Source organism: Pleurodeles waltl, chromosome 11 (genome assembly GCF_031143425.1).
Source record: "Pleurodeles waltl isolate 20211129_DDA chromosome 11, aPleWal1.hap1.20221129, whole genome shotgun sequence".
Taxonomy (NCBI): domain Eukaryota; kingdom Metazoa; phylum Chordata; class Amphibia; order Caudata; family Salamandridae; genus Pleurodeles; species Pleurodeles waltl.
Window position 1 is genome coordinate 538213502 of NC_090450.1, and position 16120 is coordinate 538229621.

The 16120-nt window shown below is 45.2% G+C and overlaps 1 protein-coding gene across 2 annotated transcripts in view; it reads right to left on the reverse strand.

Annotated features, from left to right (window-relative positions):
- The window catches only part of PIWIL2 (piwi like RNA-mediated gene silencing 2), a 1291255-nt gene that overhangs the window by 1216259 nt on the left and 58876 nt on the right, over positions 1-16120 (reverse strand). For both annotated transcript variants that reach the window (XM_069213952.1, XM_069213950.1), the window contains exons 3-5: positions 14766-14914; positions 7291-7485; positions 6884-6980 (exon numbers count right to left, since the gene is read on the reverse strand). In XM_069213952.1, the coding sequence (XP_069070053.1) occupies positions 6884-6980; positions 7291-7479 (286 nt within the window). In that variant the 5' untranslated portion in view covers positions 7480-7485; positions 14766-14914. The remainder of the gene's footprint in view (positions 1-6883; positions 6981-7290; positions 7486-14765; positions 14915-16120) is intronic.

Here is a 16120-nt window from a genome sequence, read left to right on the forward strand (position 1 = left end):
GGAGTCCTCCCTGTGGTGTTGGTTCTCTGGATCTCGAGCTGGGGGCATAGGGTGCAGAATGTGAAGTCTCAAGCTTCCAGCGGGAAGAGTGAGGTCTTTGAAAGTTGTAGAAAAGTTGCAATATTGTTGCTGTTTGTTGAGCAGAGCCGCTGCTCACAGGAGTTTCTTGGTCCTGGGGTTCAGGGCAGTCCGCTGAGGCTTCAGGGGTCACTGGTCCCTGTTGGATGCGTCACTGTTGCAGGCTGGGGCCAAAGCAGTTGTCGTCTTCCGTCGTCTCTGCAGGGCTTGGAGGTCAGCAGTCCTTCTTGGTTCAGGTTACAGGAATCTGGATTCAGGGGTGCCCCTAAAAACTGAATTTAGGGGTTTGTTTAGGTCACGAGGGCAGTAGCCAATGGCTACTGTCCTGGAGGGTGGCCACACCCTCTTTGTGCCTCCTCCCTGAGGGGCACTTCCCTAATCCTATTGGAGGAATCCTCCAAAACTAAGATGGAGGATTTCTAAAGGCAGGGGTCACCTGAGCTCAGGGCACCTTAGGGGCTGTCCTGACTGGTGGGTGACTCCTCCTTGTTTTTCTCATTATCTCCTCCAGCCTTGCCGCCAAAAGTGGGGGCAGTGGCCGGAGGGGAGGGCATCTCCACTAGCTGTGATGTGGCGCTGTAACAAAGGGGGTGAGCCAGGTGTTACAGTTCCTGCAGGGGGAGGTGAGAAGCACCTCCACCCAGTACAGACTTTGTTCCTGGCCATAGAGTGACAAAGGCACTCTCCCCATGTGGCCATCAACTCGTCTGGTTGTGGCAGGCTGGCAGAAACTGGTCAGCCCCACACTAGAAGTCGGATTGGTATTCAGGGGCGTCTCTCAAATGCCCTCTGGGTGCATTTTACAATACATTCCACACTGGCATCAGTGTGCATTTATTGTGCTGAGAAGTTTGATACCAAACATCCCAGATTTCAGTGTAGCCATTATGGAACTGTGGAGTTCGTTTTGACAAACTCCCAGACCATATACTCTTATGGCTATCCTGCACTTACAATATCTAAGGTTTTGCTTAGACACTGTAGGGGCATAGTGCTCATGCACATATGCCCTCACCTGTGGTATAGTGCACCCTGCCTTAGGGCTATAAGGCCTGCTAGAGGGGTGACTTACCTATGCCACAGGCAGTGTGAGGTTGACAGGGCACTCTGAGGAGAGTGCCATGTCGACTTACTCATTTTCTCCCCACCAGCGCACACAAGCTGTGAGGCAGTGTGCATGTGCTGAGTGAGGGGTTCCCAGGGTGGCATCAGACATGCTGCAGCCCTTAGAGACCTTCCCTGGCATCAGGGCCCTTGGTACCATGGGTACCATTTACAAGGGACTTATCTAAGTGCCAGGTCTGTGCCAATTGTGGAAGCAAAGGTACAGTTTAGGGAAAAAACACTGGTGCGTCGGCCTGGTTAGCAGGGTCCCAGCACGCTTTCAATCATAACTTGGCATCAGCAAAAGGCAAAAACTCAGGGGGTAACCATGTGAAGGAGGTATTTCCTTACAATGGCCATCTCGCCGGACCCAATTGTCTAGGCAGTAGTGTTTGGTGAACATGTGCAGTGATGCTCAAGTAGTGGCCTAACAGATGCCAAGGACTGGGACCCTTCTAGCTAATGCAGTGGTGGCAGCTTTAGCTCTGGTGGAATGGGCTGTTCAGCGCTCAGTGGGCTGTTTCTTGGTCACTGTGTAGCAGAACTTAGTACAGACACTGATCCATTGAGAGATGGTTCTTTTTCAAGTACCTTTGTTTGCCCCTGTAAATCCAACAAAGAGTTAATTGTGCATCTAGAAATCTTTGGTACGATCAATGTAGAACAATTACGCCCCTTTTGGATCCAGGCAGTGGAGTCTGTTGTCTTCTATAGATGGATAAGACGCAGAAAAAAACTAGGCAAGAAGATGTTCTGCCCAACATGAAAAGGTGTGACCACCTTTGGTAAAAAAGGGTGCTTGAGTTCTAAGAATCACCTTAGCTAGGAAACATGGGGTGTAGGGAGGGTTAACTGAAATCACCTGCAATTGGCTCACCCTTCTGTCAGAGTTATCACCACAAGGAAGACCGTTTTGAGATTTAGGAGCTGTAAAGGAAAACTGTGCATTGGCTCAAAAGGGGAATACATAAGGAAGGTGAGAACCAAATTCATGTCCCAGTGGGGAATAATGACGGCATAGGAGGAAACATCTGTTGTCAACCTTAAATTAATCTAGTAACAAGAGGTGACTTAAACAGGGAAGGTTAAATCGGCAACCGTAGGAAAGCAGAAATGGCAGACAGATATCCTTTTACTGTGCCCAAAGCAAAGACTTGCCAGGAAAATAAAGAAAAGGAGAGCTTGACACAAGGGTGAAAAACAGAAGATCAACTGCTTTGGATGTACATCAAGCTACAAACTTGTACCCTCAGCAGATGCAGATAATTTTGGTACAAGAATGCCAGCCTGCCAGAATGACATTACATACTTCAGGAGGGAGATCAAACACCCTCAACTGTTGCCACTCAATCTCCACATATAAAGTTGGAGAGTAGACAGGTGCAGTACCCTACCCTGTTGCCATGACTGAAGACCCTTACAAATGGGTTGCCTGACTGGAGGACAGAAGCTCATGCTCCGGAGTTTGAGATACCATATTGTTGGAAATGGCCCTTTCTGCAGGGTTACCCCCAAACATTTGGCCTTCCTCCTCCTATTTTGCTGACACTCTTTTTGTTGGCTTTAGGACTCTGGGCACTTTACCACTGCTAATCAGTGCTAAAGTGCATGTGCTCTCTCCTCTAAAACATGGTATGATAGGTTTGCTCTAGTTTGGCATATTTAATTTACCTATAAGTCCCTTGTAAAGTTGTATACCGTGTACCGACCCAGGGACGGTACATTAAGTGCTACTTGTGGGCTTGCAGCACTGATTGCGCAACCCACACAAGTAGCCTTTCAAACCTGTCACAGGCCTGCCACTGCGTTTCAAACTACCTGCCAAGGCCTAAACTTCCCTTTTATTACACCTAAGTCACCCTAAGCTAGGTCCTTGGGAGCCCTATGGGCAGGGTCCTGTGTAGGTAAAAGGTAAAACATGTACCTTTATGGTCTGAATGTTCTAGTAGTGACAAACAGCCTATTTTGTTTTTCAATAATGCGAGGGCTGCTCCTCTCATAGGTTAGCACTGGGAATTCCCTTAACTATTTTAAGTGGTAATTTCTGATTTAAAAGGAGTAGCACAGGCATGTTGGGTATGTTTGGAATGGTAAGGTTAAATCCTACTTACTGACTTAGTTGGATTTTACATTGTTTTACAATTGCCGCTTTTTTTCGAAAGTGGGCATTTCTCTGTGCTTATAGCTATGTGTTTTGCAGCCAAACTCCAATCCAAGTCTAGGGCAGAGACAGCCACAACACAGGCTGGGTGTGACAGAAGAGGCATCTGCATACTGATAGTCTTTCTAGGCTGGAAGAAGTAGTTCACATCTTAAATGTCAATAGGCTGGGTCCTGCCCTCACAAAAGGTCTGATTTACCACCTACTGATGTCTGGAGACAGGGCTGGTTTGAAAGGGGTAGTGTTACACTTGAAAGGGTTCCTTGGAAGTCACCCCTTGAACAAAGGCATTTCTGGTCATCTGGACAGCTCTTCTTCTGTTGCCCTGCTGTCTGCTACTTGTTGGGTGGCATAAAGGACTCACTGGATTGCTTTTCTGCTTGTTGCTCTGCTGCCAGCTGCACCCTGACCTTGGACTACTCAGGCACTGAGGTGGTGTGAGGAGAAACTGCCATCCCTGCCTTCCACTTGCCTGGATGAGCTGATCTACCACCCTGTGCCTCAAGTGCCTCCTGGCACTGTACTGCCCAGAATTGGCAGTTCTTTGTATTATTATTTCTTCAGTGTGTGATTAGCGCTATTTTGCTGCTCACTGGGGCACAGGGAGAGCGCTCCAATTCATTATCCCCTTCCTGGCAGAATTAGAGCGTGGTGAGCACTTTTCGGGACAGTTGTGTGGTTGTGGGGAGGATTGGTCCCAGTCTTTGACAGCATAGCAAGCGGGGAGCATCTGACTCAGCTGGACAAGCGAGGATGGGTAGCGTGGCCCGTGCCGTGACTCTGCCGGCTGCGTCGCTCTGACCCCAAGGGCATTCCCTAAGCCCAAGCTGACGGCACCAGGGAGTGGAACCCAGTAGCACACGCCCTTTGCTGGACTAGGAAGGGGTCCCTCCTGAAGCCGGGACCGGCTTCTGATAGACTGTCCTCGCAGCAGCTGCACCGCACCGCATGCTCACAGGCAGCTTCTTTTGGATTCTCCAAACGTGGGAGGCCAGAGAGATAAAGGGAGGTCTCCCGCGCCCGAGACCGCAAGAATCCCCATCTCTGGACACGAGAGGCTAAAGGAGGTCTCCCCCGCCTACTTTAGGCTGTATTTTTCTACATCTTCAGCAGCTGCACCACGCATACTCGAGCGGCTGCCCTCTTGCAAGTATGCATGCAGGGGGACCAAAGGAGGACTCCCCACCACAATCTGTAGTGTGCCCCACCACAGCCGCCATTCCTACCCCTCCCTCCCCACCCCCCCCCCCAACTGGCCTTAGCGTGTGTGCGCGCGTGTGTGTGTTGATTTGGGGGGGGGGGGGGGGGGGGGGGGGGAGGCGATGGGTTTGGGTTGTGGGGGCCTGGAGGGGTTACTGATGCTTACAGGGGTCACTGAGTAATTCAAGCGGGTTCTGCTAGGAGCGTGTTCTCTGCGAGGAACTGCAGATTACCTTAATACTTGTAGTAAGCAGGCAGAAGGCTCCTGTGACCTACATGGACTTCCGAGCCCCATATAAAGTTTAGTAAGAGCACGGGTGCACTGGGCCCTACGTGCTGTGATAATATGGTGTGGTCTATGTGTTTTCCCTGCAAATAGGTGTTGATCGCTAGCAAGATATTAAGTTTCTGTTTCATGAAAGTAAAATTAGATTTTTGTACTGTTTACTGCGGCATGTAAGGTGGCATTTAGTGATGCAAGTGTTTCACTGTAAAACCTTCATGCCTTAATTAATGAGGTCTGACAGATTAATCATTCGCTAAGCCAGAAGGATATTGCATAACGTGTAGCATTTCCTATTGCATGGTCTGAATACTGAGCCTTACTACAATAATTGCACCTTATACTCCTATTTATGATTTATATAATTTTGTTCTGATGCTATATACAATATAAAAAAAGATTATATTTATTCTTGATTGGAGTTTCTTTTGTGGTGTATTTATTGTGTCACTGGCCTAACAGGGTTGAGCAAACGCTTTACACACTGCCTTTGGGGATAAGCCTGACTGCTCTGTGCTAAGCTACCAAGGGATGTGGCAATAGGCGTCCTGAAAGTCTAACATTACCAGCCAATCTCCAAGGTCAAGGGCAGATAAAACCTAAGCCATGAACTTTCCCTTTTTCAGGAAATAACTGAGAAGGCACAGATCTAAGAAAGGGTGGCGGCCTCTATCCTCTTTTTGGCACCAGAAAGTAGCACGAATAGCAACCACAACCTACTTATGATGCTAGCACCCTTTCAAAGGCTCCTTTGGCCAGAAAGCCCAGTTCTTCCAGTTGCAAGAGCTCTAGGTGGTCCTCTGTTGGCCAATGTGGGGACAGAGAAGTGGCAGTGTGGTTTATTGGAAATGCAAAACAAGCACATTCTCTTTTTTTGTAAGAGTAGTTGATATTTATTTTTTTCCCCAAAGTTGGCTGATAAAATTTTTTCACTAGAGGTATGAGAGGGTCTCAATGGAAATTATTCATTTTTAAAGTGGAGCTATGGGAGCGTCTATCCCCGTCCCCTTTGCTGACTCTTCATTTCTGTATTCAAAAACATGGTAGCAAAGTACCAGGTAAGGCTGGCCAGCAATAAGCAATAGGACACAACTTGCAAAGACCATGAGTTGAGGCAAGCCCTAATTAGTGGGGAAGCGAGTCGCACGGGCATGGCTTGAAAGTCTCTGCGCTGAAAAGGAGGCAGCTTGTCAGTGCGGGAGCGGCAAGTTCTACTCAGAGGATTGAAATCATAGGCAAGGAGCATGTAATGCTGAATTCCACCTGCTGAATGGTCCAAAAACCTTAATAAGCGAGGGTAATATCAATGTCGGGAAATAACCCAAGGAAAAAGAATGAGAACTGGCTCGTCTATATAGTAGAGCGAACACAGGCAGAACGACGGTATCTAACAAAGCACACTAATACGTCTGTGCATTTAGTAAAAATAATTACAATTTTGATAGTGCACATGGGAATAGGCAACAGAAACAGTCTTCTGATGCAGGGCTAAAGGTCTATGAAGGAAAATGATAAACGAAAATCAGGGAAGGTAAACAGAGGAGCAAAACCATGGGTATATCTATATACAAAAATGTGAAAATAAAACCGAAGACAGAGGTAAATTGGAAACTAGAGAAATAAGATGGAGATGAAAAGGGCAGTTTGTCTATGTTCGAAAACAGAAAAATTTGATAAATCCAATTTATACTCCAAACTGATTTACTAGTTTTAGTGTAGCATGTTTTTATATGACCTTAAGACATGAGAGAAAGTAGGTAGCACAATTTTATGTTTTATTCAAAGGTTTTACAAAATGTCAGGGAAGAATTCTCTCAAGACCATACCACTTAGTACCAACTACAAAGAATACCCCCCAAGGTTGCCTCACAAAAACTCCAAAATGACATATCACCTTAATTGTGTGTGTTTTCATATTGTATTTTCCAAACAAATCGTCAAAAATAATTCTCAATTAAAAGATTTTTTTTCAAAAATGTGGGATTCGCATAAACAGAAGAGAGGTAAAAGAACAACTGATGTTTTAAGAACTGTACCTACTAGTCTTTGAAACTTACCACGAGGAAATGTTAACCCACTAGCTGGCTTTGACAGGGCCTCAAACCCTAAGCTCTGGAACATTGAGGGCAAGACCTCTGCCGTAGAAGGAGGCACCTTCAAAAACACAGAAAATTACCGTTAGCCCTCACGAGTTCTCTCATTAACGAGTCATGTAAGTCTAATTAAACTGGTAGCCCTTCTGTTTTTGCATTTTTCCCTTATTCCATAGGACCCTGGATTTGAACCCAAATGTCAACTCACTAGCCAAGGATTCAGCGGTACTCAAAACATTAACGTTTTCATTCTCTGCACCTCCTATCTATCAAACTACTGTGACATCCATTGCTTCTTTCTTCAGTACTTGTCTTATGCTAGCTGATGCACTGATATAGTCTATACCTACACCTCCCCCCCAAGTGCTTACCTGCTTCGCTTGCACCTCTGGTGCACAAGTTCCTCGTGCCATTTCCAAAGGCTGGCCTCGTGACAGCGGGCTTGCTCTCCCAAAAGACATTGCATCTACTTTAGGTTCTTGCTGAATAGGTGAAGGCATGCGCCCCATGAAGGGCATGCGAAAAGCAGCACCCCTGAATGGGGGTCTTGAAGGATCCATTTTATGCTGTCAAAAAAATATAAAATTGTTTCAGTCAAAATAATCTTGAATTCCAAGATCGCAGCAGTCAGGTCCGACGTTATCACAAACTTTACAAATAATCAAAACGTCCATTAATTGTCCTTTTAATTAATATCTTTTTTACTTATTTGGAAGAAAAAAAGTGAAGTCTTCCTCAAATTCCAATAACAGAGAGGAAAAAAAAAAATAACCTTGTGACTACTAAGGGGTCTCCCCCACCATGGAGCTAAGCCCTTTTTTTAAGGTTAGGAAGAACAGCCTTGTTATATTCATGAACTGGAGGCTTTGCATCAGCCCCCTTCTGCCCTTGCTTTGAGATAATGTCGATGAAATTTGGATAAAGATACAAGAATATTTATTTCACAGTCATGCAACTGGATGAACTGCTCCGTCTCTAACAGAGTGCTTCCATTGCCATGGAACAATTAAACAAATAGTTTTAATTTAAATATTTTAACAAATGTATTTCACTGGACTAATTGAATGTAATGCAGTCAAATTAAACAAATGTAAGACATTGTACTTTAATATAAGCAATTTTCTTACATTTTTACCAGTGGCAGTGTAGACTTCCCACGGATGTATGCATTATTAGTTGCCTATATGTTTATTTGATTACAAAAATTTCGCAATATAACTAGAGATGTCGAAATAAAATGCACACAATGTGTTGAATCATATTACACTAAAAGAAATTTAAATTATGCCTGCATAACAAGCACTGCCAAAGCCCATTGGTCAAAATGTAATGTGGTAACCCAAGCAAACAGCATTTATTTACACCAGTCTTTGCATGTGTTAGTACACAAAGTTAGAAATACTGGCTTTGTCAATGTCCTTGTTCATTTTTGTTTTTTACATTTGAGATTATTCGCGGAGAAGCCTTCAAAATTTTCCACAAACTATATCCAGGCCAAATCTGCATACTACCCCTCCTCCCCAACCTCCTAAAACATGGTAGGGATTGTAAAGATACTCGTGGATTTGGACCTGGACTGTTGAATTCTGAACCTAAACCTAGGTGCACAACAATAAATATAACCTCTTCACCTTCAGGTAGAGTTGCAGTAGGCGGAAATGAAAAATTTCCTAGCTAGCGTAACGGAAATTTTGAAATCTATGAAGGACACGGAGGCAAGGAGTACGCCTTCTTTCTCCACTTTATTTTTAAGAGGAATCACTTTAAAAATAACAAACTACCTTTCCCATAACCCTAGGGAAAGTCAAAATAACAATAGCCAATTACAGCATAGTTTCTAAGTTATAGCCCCACAACTCAATCCAAGCTCCCTCTTTCTTTGTGCGGTAGGAATCCGACGAATAGAAAACAGTTGACTCTTCTCATCAGTCTTGCTTAGACGCCTCATTCCCCACCGCAAAAAACAACCAGTAAATCCTGTTCCTTGAAGATAAATCGTATAAATATTACCAAACATCAGTTAATCCAGCGAACTGTATCAATGCATAATACCACAACTACAGCATTCATCATGAAATGCATAATTACAACAATACAACTCATAGGTGAATAGAAGGAGTACTATGATTTATATCCAATGAGAGATTCTCACACATAAATGAAGATAAATAGCCTCCCCATCGCTAAATAAAGCAGACCTAGTTGTTTATCAACCCTAGGTTACCATATAATTAGAAGTTTGAATACAGAGAGGGTGGGGAATAAAGAAACACCCCATTTCTAAGGGAGGGAATAATCCTCGCCTATGTCCTTAACAGAATTGAAACTTTCCGTTACGCTAGCTAGGACATTTTTCCTGCTATGTCAGGACCATAGGCTCGGATTATGCCAGTTCAAAGCTTGTCCACTACTATGGATGCCATATGGGCCACAGGTTTAAAGTAAAATGCTTTAAATGCAGAATCAAAAAAACAATCTGCTGCTTTAAGAATGTCTTCCAAACTGGCAAATGATTTGGAAGTCATAGCACCTCTAGCCGAGGGTGCAACAAAATTGGAAGTGTCGATTCCAGCCTCCAGCAGAACACCTCTCACACACCGAGCAATAGTGGGAGACGAAAACACCTTAAATGGTTTACTTAGGGCGATGAATAATTGCTGTTTGCCTGCTGGCCCGAGCTCTTCTATGGTAACCTAATAAGCTTTAAGGCATCTGACAATGCTGAGTTTAGGGTTGTGGGGAAACGCTGGGTAGGAGACTAACCTGCAATTGCACTTCGTCCTTCAGGATATAGGAATTGTCACACCGTCAGTGGTAGAAACCCTACCGGAAAGGTCCAGCGCTCGAACATCAGACACCCTAGGGCAAGAGACCAAGCACAATAACACTGCCAACTTACTAGACAGTTGTTTCCTGGAGAAGTATTTATTATGTGGCCAAGTCTGGAATAGACAAAGTACTTGGTTGCAATCCCACAATGAGGAGTACAGAGGTTCAGATGGAACAGACAAACATATTCCCCTCATCAGTTTACTCACCAAAGGAGGCTTCCCCACTGGAAGACCATCAATAGGCAGATGACCTGCCAAATAGGGGAGCGAAAAGTATTTACCCATCTGTAAGCCATTCCTCCCGTAACTAGAGAAGAGATGACGTTCAGGATAGGCACAATTCCGGATTCCAGGGGATCAATGTCCTTTTGCAAACACCAGTGCAACCAACGTCTCCAAATGGACTTGTACTGTTTGTTTGTTCTGGGTGCCCAAGCCATAGAGAGGAGACCCTGAGCCACCTCCAAAAGTACTCTGATCTTCCATCTACTCCGGTAATCTTCCATAGCGTAAGAGGTGGTTGCCCCTCTAGAACCATGTGGTGAGGATTCCCTACAGGATTCCGAAGTATGTCCAGTCTCTGGATAGATAGATTGAAGAATCCCAAGAAAGTTTCAGCATCACTGGAAACCACACTTGAGACCACCACAAGGGCGAAATCACCACAAGGGATGCCTTCTGTCTGTGTACTTGGATTGTTAATCTCATTAGCATTACGAATGGCGGAAAGGCACAACCTACTTCCACACTCCAATCCTGGAGGAAAACATCTGTCGTGGATGCCTGTGGATCCGGTTTAAAACTGAAGAACAGGCCCAGATGACTGCTGAGACGAGAAGCAAACATGTCCACCAAAAATGTGCCCCCAAAGCCTTTAAACCGTCCAGAATACTTGATACTGGCCTGGCAGCTTTATACTTCCAAATGAAGCTGCCAGGCACTGCGGTGCCGCAGGTGTCTGGAGTGCCATTCGACTACTTCATTGGACCTCCGTGGTAGATATTGTGCCGTAACTGAAATTTCCCAATGAAGGCAGTCCTGCCAGAACTGCTTTGCCAATTCCCGGTGGTTTGGACCAGGGGCCCCCCAACCGATTAATATAGCAAAGCGGCAACAGACTGTCCATCTTAAGTAAGACCGAACACTTGATTCTGTCTTTTGTCCAACAGTGGGCCGCAAAGGACCCTGCCAAAAGTTCTAGGCAATTTACGTGAAGTGACCTTTTGTCGGATGACCACTTCCCTCCTTTGGAAATACCTCCACAACTGACTCTCCAACCGGAGAGACTGGTGTCGGACCCGATCACCAAATCGAGACTGGATCCAAAGATGGCCCTCTCATTCCAGGCCTCCATGTGGTCCAGCCACCATCTCATCTTCTCTCTGGATTCGTTGTTGAGAGGGATCTGAGTGGAGTCAGACAGACTCTCCCGTAGATGACGTGCCTTCGAGCGCTGCTAAGTCCTGTAGTGCAGAAGACCAGAAAATATCGCTTGGATGGAGGAGGCCAGGATGCCCACCAACTCAACCAGATTTCTGAAGGAAGTCTGAGAACACACCAGGGTCTTGTACAGCTCATGCTAGATCTTTGTCACCTTCTTGGCTGGTAGACTCAGGGTGGAGGATTGAGAAACTATGACAAAACCAAGGAAGGTAGTCTTCTGCTGCGGGTGAAGCAGGACTTGTTCATTGATAATGAAGCCCAGCCTTTCTAACAAGTCCACTGCCATCTGTAGATGCTGCAACAGGGCGTGAGGACAATGATCCATTATAAAGATTTTTTTCAAATAGACGATCATATAATTTCCTTTGCCCCGGAGGAAGCTACAGGCTTGAGGACCTTAGTGAAGCACCAGGGAGCTAAGGACAGAACAAAAGGAAGTGTCTGGAACTCGAACACCTGACGGTTCCAAATGATTTGTAGAAACTTGCAATGAGGGAGAAAGACAGGAATGGTAAGGTAGGCATCCTTGAGATCTAGTCGGGCTAGCCAGTCCCTAGGACGCAGTAGATCTTGCAAGAGATGGATACCCTCCATCTTGACATGGGGATAAACTAGCCACCTGTTGAAATCCCTGAAGCTGATTACAGGGCGTTGACCTCCACCTCTCTTCTTGACTATGAACAGGTTGTTGACAAACCAGTTTGGATGAAAGGTAGACAAAGTGACTGGCACTTTGATGAGGAGCTCTGAAACCTCTTGGTCTGCCAAGGTGGCTTCAGCCTTGGAAAACATCAGTGGCCGCGGGGACGTAACCTGAACCGGAGTTCCCACGAACTCCAAGTGATAACCCTGGACTGTCTGGAGAACCCCTTATCGGATGAGAGTTCCCTCCAGTCATGATGAAAGCTTGCCAACCAACCTCCAAACTTTAGACGGGAAGAAGGGAGAATCCTTACCTTGGGAAGATCTTTGGGGACGACCTCGTCAGACACCTCTGCATCCTCGGGCTTGAGGAAAATACCGGGAGGGGTAGAAACCTCAGAAGCCGGCCGGAATCGACGCACAGTCTGCCTAGCAGTGAAAGAATCACTGCATCGCCGACCCGGAACGACGCAGCCCGGCTCCCCAAGTAGAGATCGATGCAGCATCAGCGCTGCGACCGGAACTTCGACGCACAGCCCACCGGATCGACGCATCGCTGAGCCAGAACTACGCAGCCCAACTTCCTGCGTGATTAATCGATCGCAGTCCTGTCCTTTCCCCCTGCACTGGTGCACAATTGGCTGCTTAGCACCAATGCAGGCACCCTTGCACCATTGTGCAGGTATAGGTTTGAAGTTGCCTCCTATTTATACATAGATTATATATTCACAGATTTTTCTAAACTTTTACTGAATATATGTAAAATTTTTGTAGTACACTTTTATTGAATATTTGTATGTATTATTTTATCAGGATGTACTGCCTCTGAGGAGATACTACTTTATGTTGCATGAATAACTAAATGCCCACGGCCTGCAAGTAAAATGCTACTAGTGGGCCTACAGCACTCATTGTGCCATCCACTAAAGAAGCACTGTAACCCATGTCTAAGGCCTGCCACAGGAGTTTGTAATGCAGTCAGTTTTAAACCTTTTACCAGTCCTAAACCTTCCTTTAATACTTAGAAATCACCCCTAAAGTAGGCCACGGAGGCTCATAGGACAGGGAGCAATGTAAGTAAAAGATAGGACGTGTGCATTTAATGTTTTACAAGTCCTGGTAGTGAAAAACTCCTACAGTTGTTTTTCACTACTGTAAGGCCTATCTCTCACACTGGCTAACACTGGGTTACTTTATTAAATTTAGTAAGTGCTAACTCTGGATTGGGAACAGATAGAGATATGAAATGAATTGTAATTCAAAATCCTCTAAGGGTGAAATCGGATTTCACATTAGAACTCTGAAAATGCCACTTCAATAAAGTTGGCATTTTCTTGTCCAAACCATTTGTGCCTTCTGTCTATATCCTGGGTCACAAGGTTGTGAATGGCTCTGCTTTTAAGGTTTGTGTATTCCTTCCAGAGAGTGACACAAAGGGGGTTTAGATGAGGGCTAAATGGGCCATACTGTCAGGGTGGCTGGGGAAGGAGTAGTACCCAGTCTGATTTGCACAGTAAAGGGCTTTGCCTCCTGTATCCACAATGGAATCAGACACCAGGCCTGCCTGCCTTTTATCACCAGGATAGTTTAGAGCCTTGACAGGGGAAGGGCAAGAATTGAACAGAAACAGATGTGGGGATAGGGCAAGGAATCTCTCCCACACAAAGTCTGGCACCAGGTATACAAATTGAACCTCTTCAGCTACTCTTCAGAACCATGCTGGACCTCTGGACATTACAGAAGAAGGACCTCCCTGATGCTAGAAGACTGTCATGCTGCTTGTTCACTGCCTTTCTCTCTGAGAAGGAAGACTGGATCTGCTTGCCTCCATCCCAGGCTAACTGGAGTGACTTCAAGGCTCAGTTGGCTGACCTGTGTAAGCTACAGGGACACAAGCTCCAGAGGCCTCCCTGCAACTACCCCATTGACCTGCTGCACTGGGGTGCCTGAGTTCTGCTGGAGTGAGACCCTGATCCCCAAGAGGTGCCTCCCTAGGTTCTGGACCCTTGGCTGGTGTCAGAGTGTACTCCTCCACAAGTAAAAGATGAAATCCCGAAGTTTAGGCTCTTTGAGACTGTGAACGGGTTCCTTCACCCCAAGACAAAGGTTGCCAACAGAAAGCTGCGGTTAGACCTGCTTTTTGCACTACAGCAACCGGCAACCCGTTGTGACTGCCTAAGCAATGCTCCAGCAATAAGCCTCTGCAACGCCCAACGGGCTCTTTCTGCTACAGAGATGATAGAATTTAAATGGCAACTGCTCAGCCGGACTAACCTTGTCTCAGTATCTGACCTGCGCTCCATCCTGGTCAGCCTGAATTTATTAATTTCCTACAGTCTAGCACAACCAGATGACCGTGAGTGGTGCTTTGAACTTTCAGGTGCTATTTTTACTTTAAACTTTAAAACTGAATTGCTTCAGTTCTACTGATTGGATTTTTGCCATTCTGGTATCATTTTTTTTTTTTTTTTACAATTTACTCTATTTCCAACAATATAATTTCTCACAGGTGGATTACCAAGAGGGTTCCCTATACCTTGCTGGAAGAAAGGAGGTACATACATTTTATCGGACCAGAGTATGATATTTGAGAAGATTTCTTAAATTACTTGGGTAACCCGGAGGAAAAAAACAGCAGAAGAAAGGGGACTTGGAAGAATACTGTTTAGATACTAGTTCAACTTGATGCCATTTCATCCCAGTTACTTTTCACCCTCCTGCACCCAACAAACTATGTTAAGTGTGCATGGTTGTTATTTGACATAAAGAAGTCAGTAAAGATATGCCTGCTGATGCCATAATGCAATTACGATAATTACATGCTCACAAGCTATATCGGTTCTTGGAAATATTAGTCCCAACACTGCGTTTTTCAACTTCTCTGGGTACACTGAGAAAAATAGCTGTAACTTCTTCCTCCAGTACAGTACCTTTTGAGCGTGCAAAAATGTACACTTCAGGTGTTAATGCTGCGCTTGTCCTGCTGATGTGAGGGAAGCTTGCACTTCTGCTGCTCTACCCCTTCAGATTGTAAATGAAGTGTATCAGGAGATGTCAATCCGCCACCGTCTAAGAAGCCCTATTGAAACAAAAGAAAACACAATAACTGCCATTTTTTATTAACAGCAGGACCAAGAGATCATTTGGGATTAATAACCCCCTCCTACGCGAGAGGTAATTTTGTACTACCTATCTCCAGCAGTTCAATTGAGACCTCTCTCATATTCTTTCTCATAATTGCCTCTTCGCTACCCTACTTATCTGCAGAGATCACTAGCTCACAAAACAACACGGTACTGCTCACTATACTAAGTATACTTTGTTCACCTGATCGCACAATACTAGAGAAAGGTCATAACATTGCTGCTGGGGTACCATAAAAAAAGGTAATAGCCAATTAATCCAACCATGATGCTAGTAGACTGTAAATAAAATCAAATAAGCAATGTTACCTCACCTTTACAGCAGAACTTGAAAGATTGCAAAAGATGCATTTAAGATATATATATGGAAAATGTCACTTACCCAGTGTACATCTGTTCGTGGCATGTTGCGCTGCAGATTCACATGCTATGCACTGTTCCTGCCATCTAGTGTTGGGCTCGGAGTGTTACAAGTTGTTTTTCTTCGAAGAAGTCTTTTCGAGTCACGGGACCAAGTGACTCCACCTTTTTGGCTCCATTGCGCATGGGCGTCGACTCCATCTTAGATTGTTTTCCCCGCAAAGGGTGAGGTAGGAGTTGGTGAAGTAAGGATACTAGAGGTGCCCATGCAATAGAGTAGATATGTATGTACATAGCGTGTAGTAAAGGAATATTTATTTACATATTTACATGCAACTAAAACGGCTACAGGCTCCCGGGAAGGTGGGAGGGCGCATGTGTATCTGCAGCGCAACATGCCACGAACAGATGTACAGTGGGTAAGTGACATTTTCCGTACAATGGCATATGTAGCTGCAGATACACATGCGGTGCATAGACTACAAAGCAGTAATCTCCCCAAAAGCGGTGGTTAGCCTGTAGGAGTTGAAGTTGTCTGAAAGAATGCTCTTAGTACAGCCTGTCCTACTGTGGCTTGTTGTATTGTTAACACATCTACACAGTAATGCTTAGTAAATGTATGGGGCGTAGACCAGGTGGCTGCTTTACAAATCTCTGTCATTGGTATATTACCAAGAAAAGCCATTGTGGCGCCTTTCTTTCTAGTGGAGTGTGCCCTTGGAGTAATGGGTAATTCTCTTTTGGCTTTAAGGTAACAGGTCTGAATGCATTTGACTATCCAT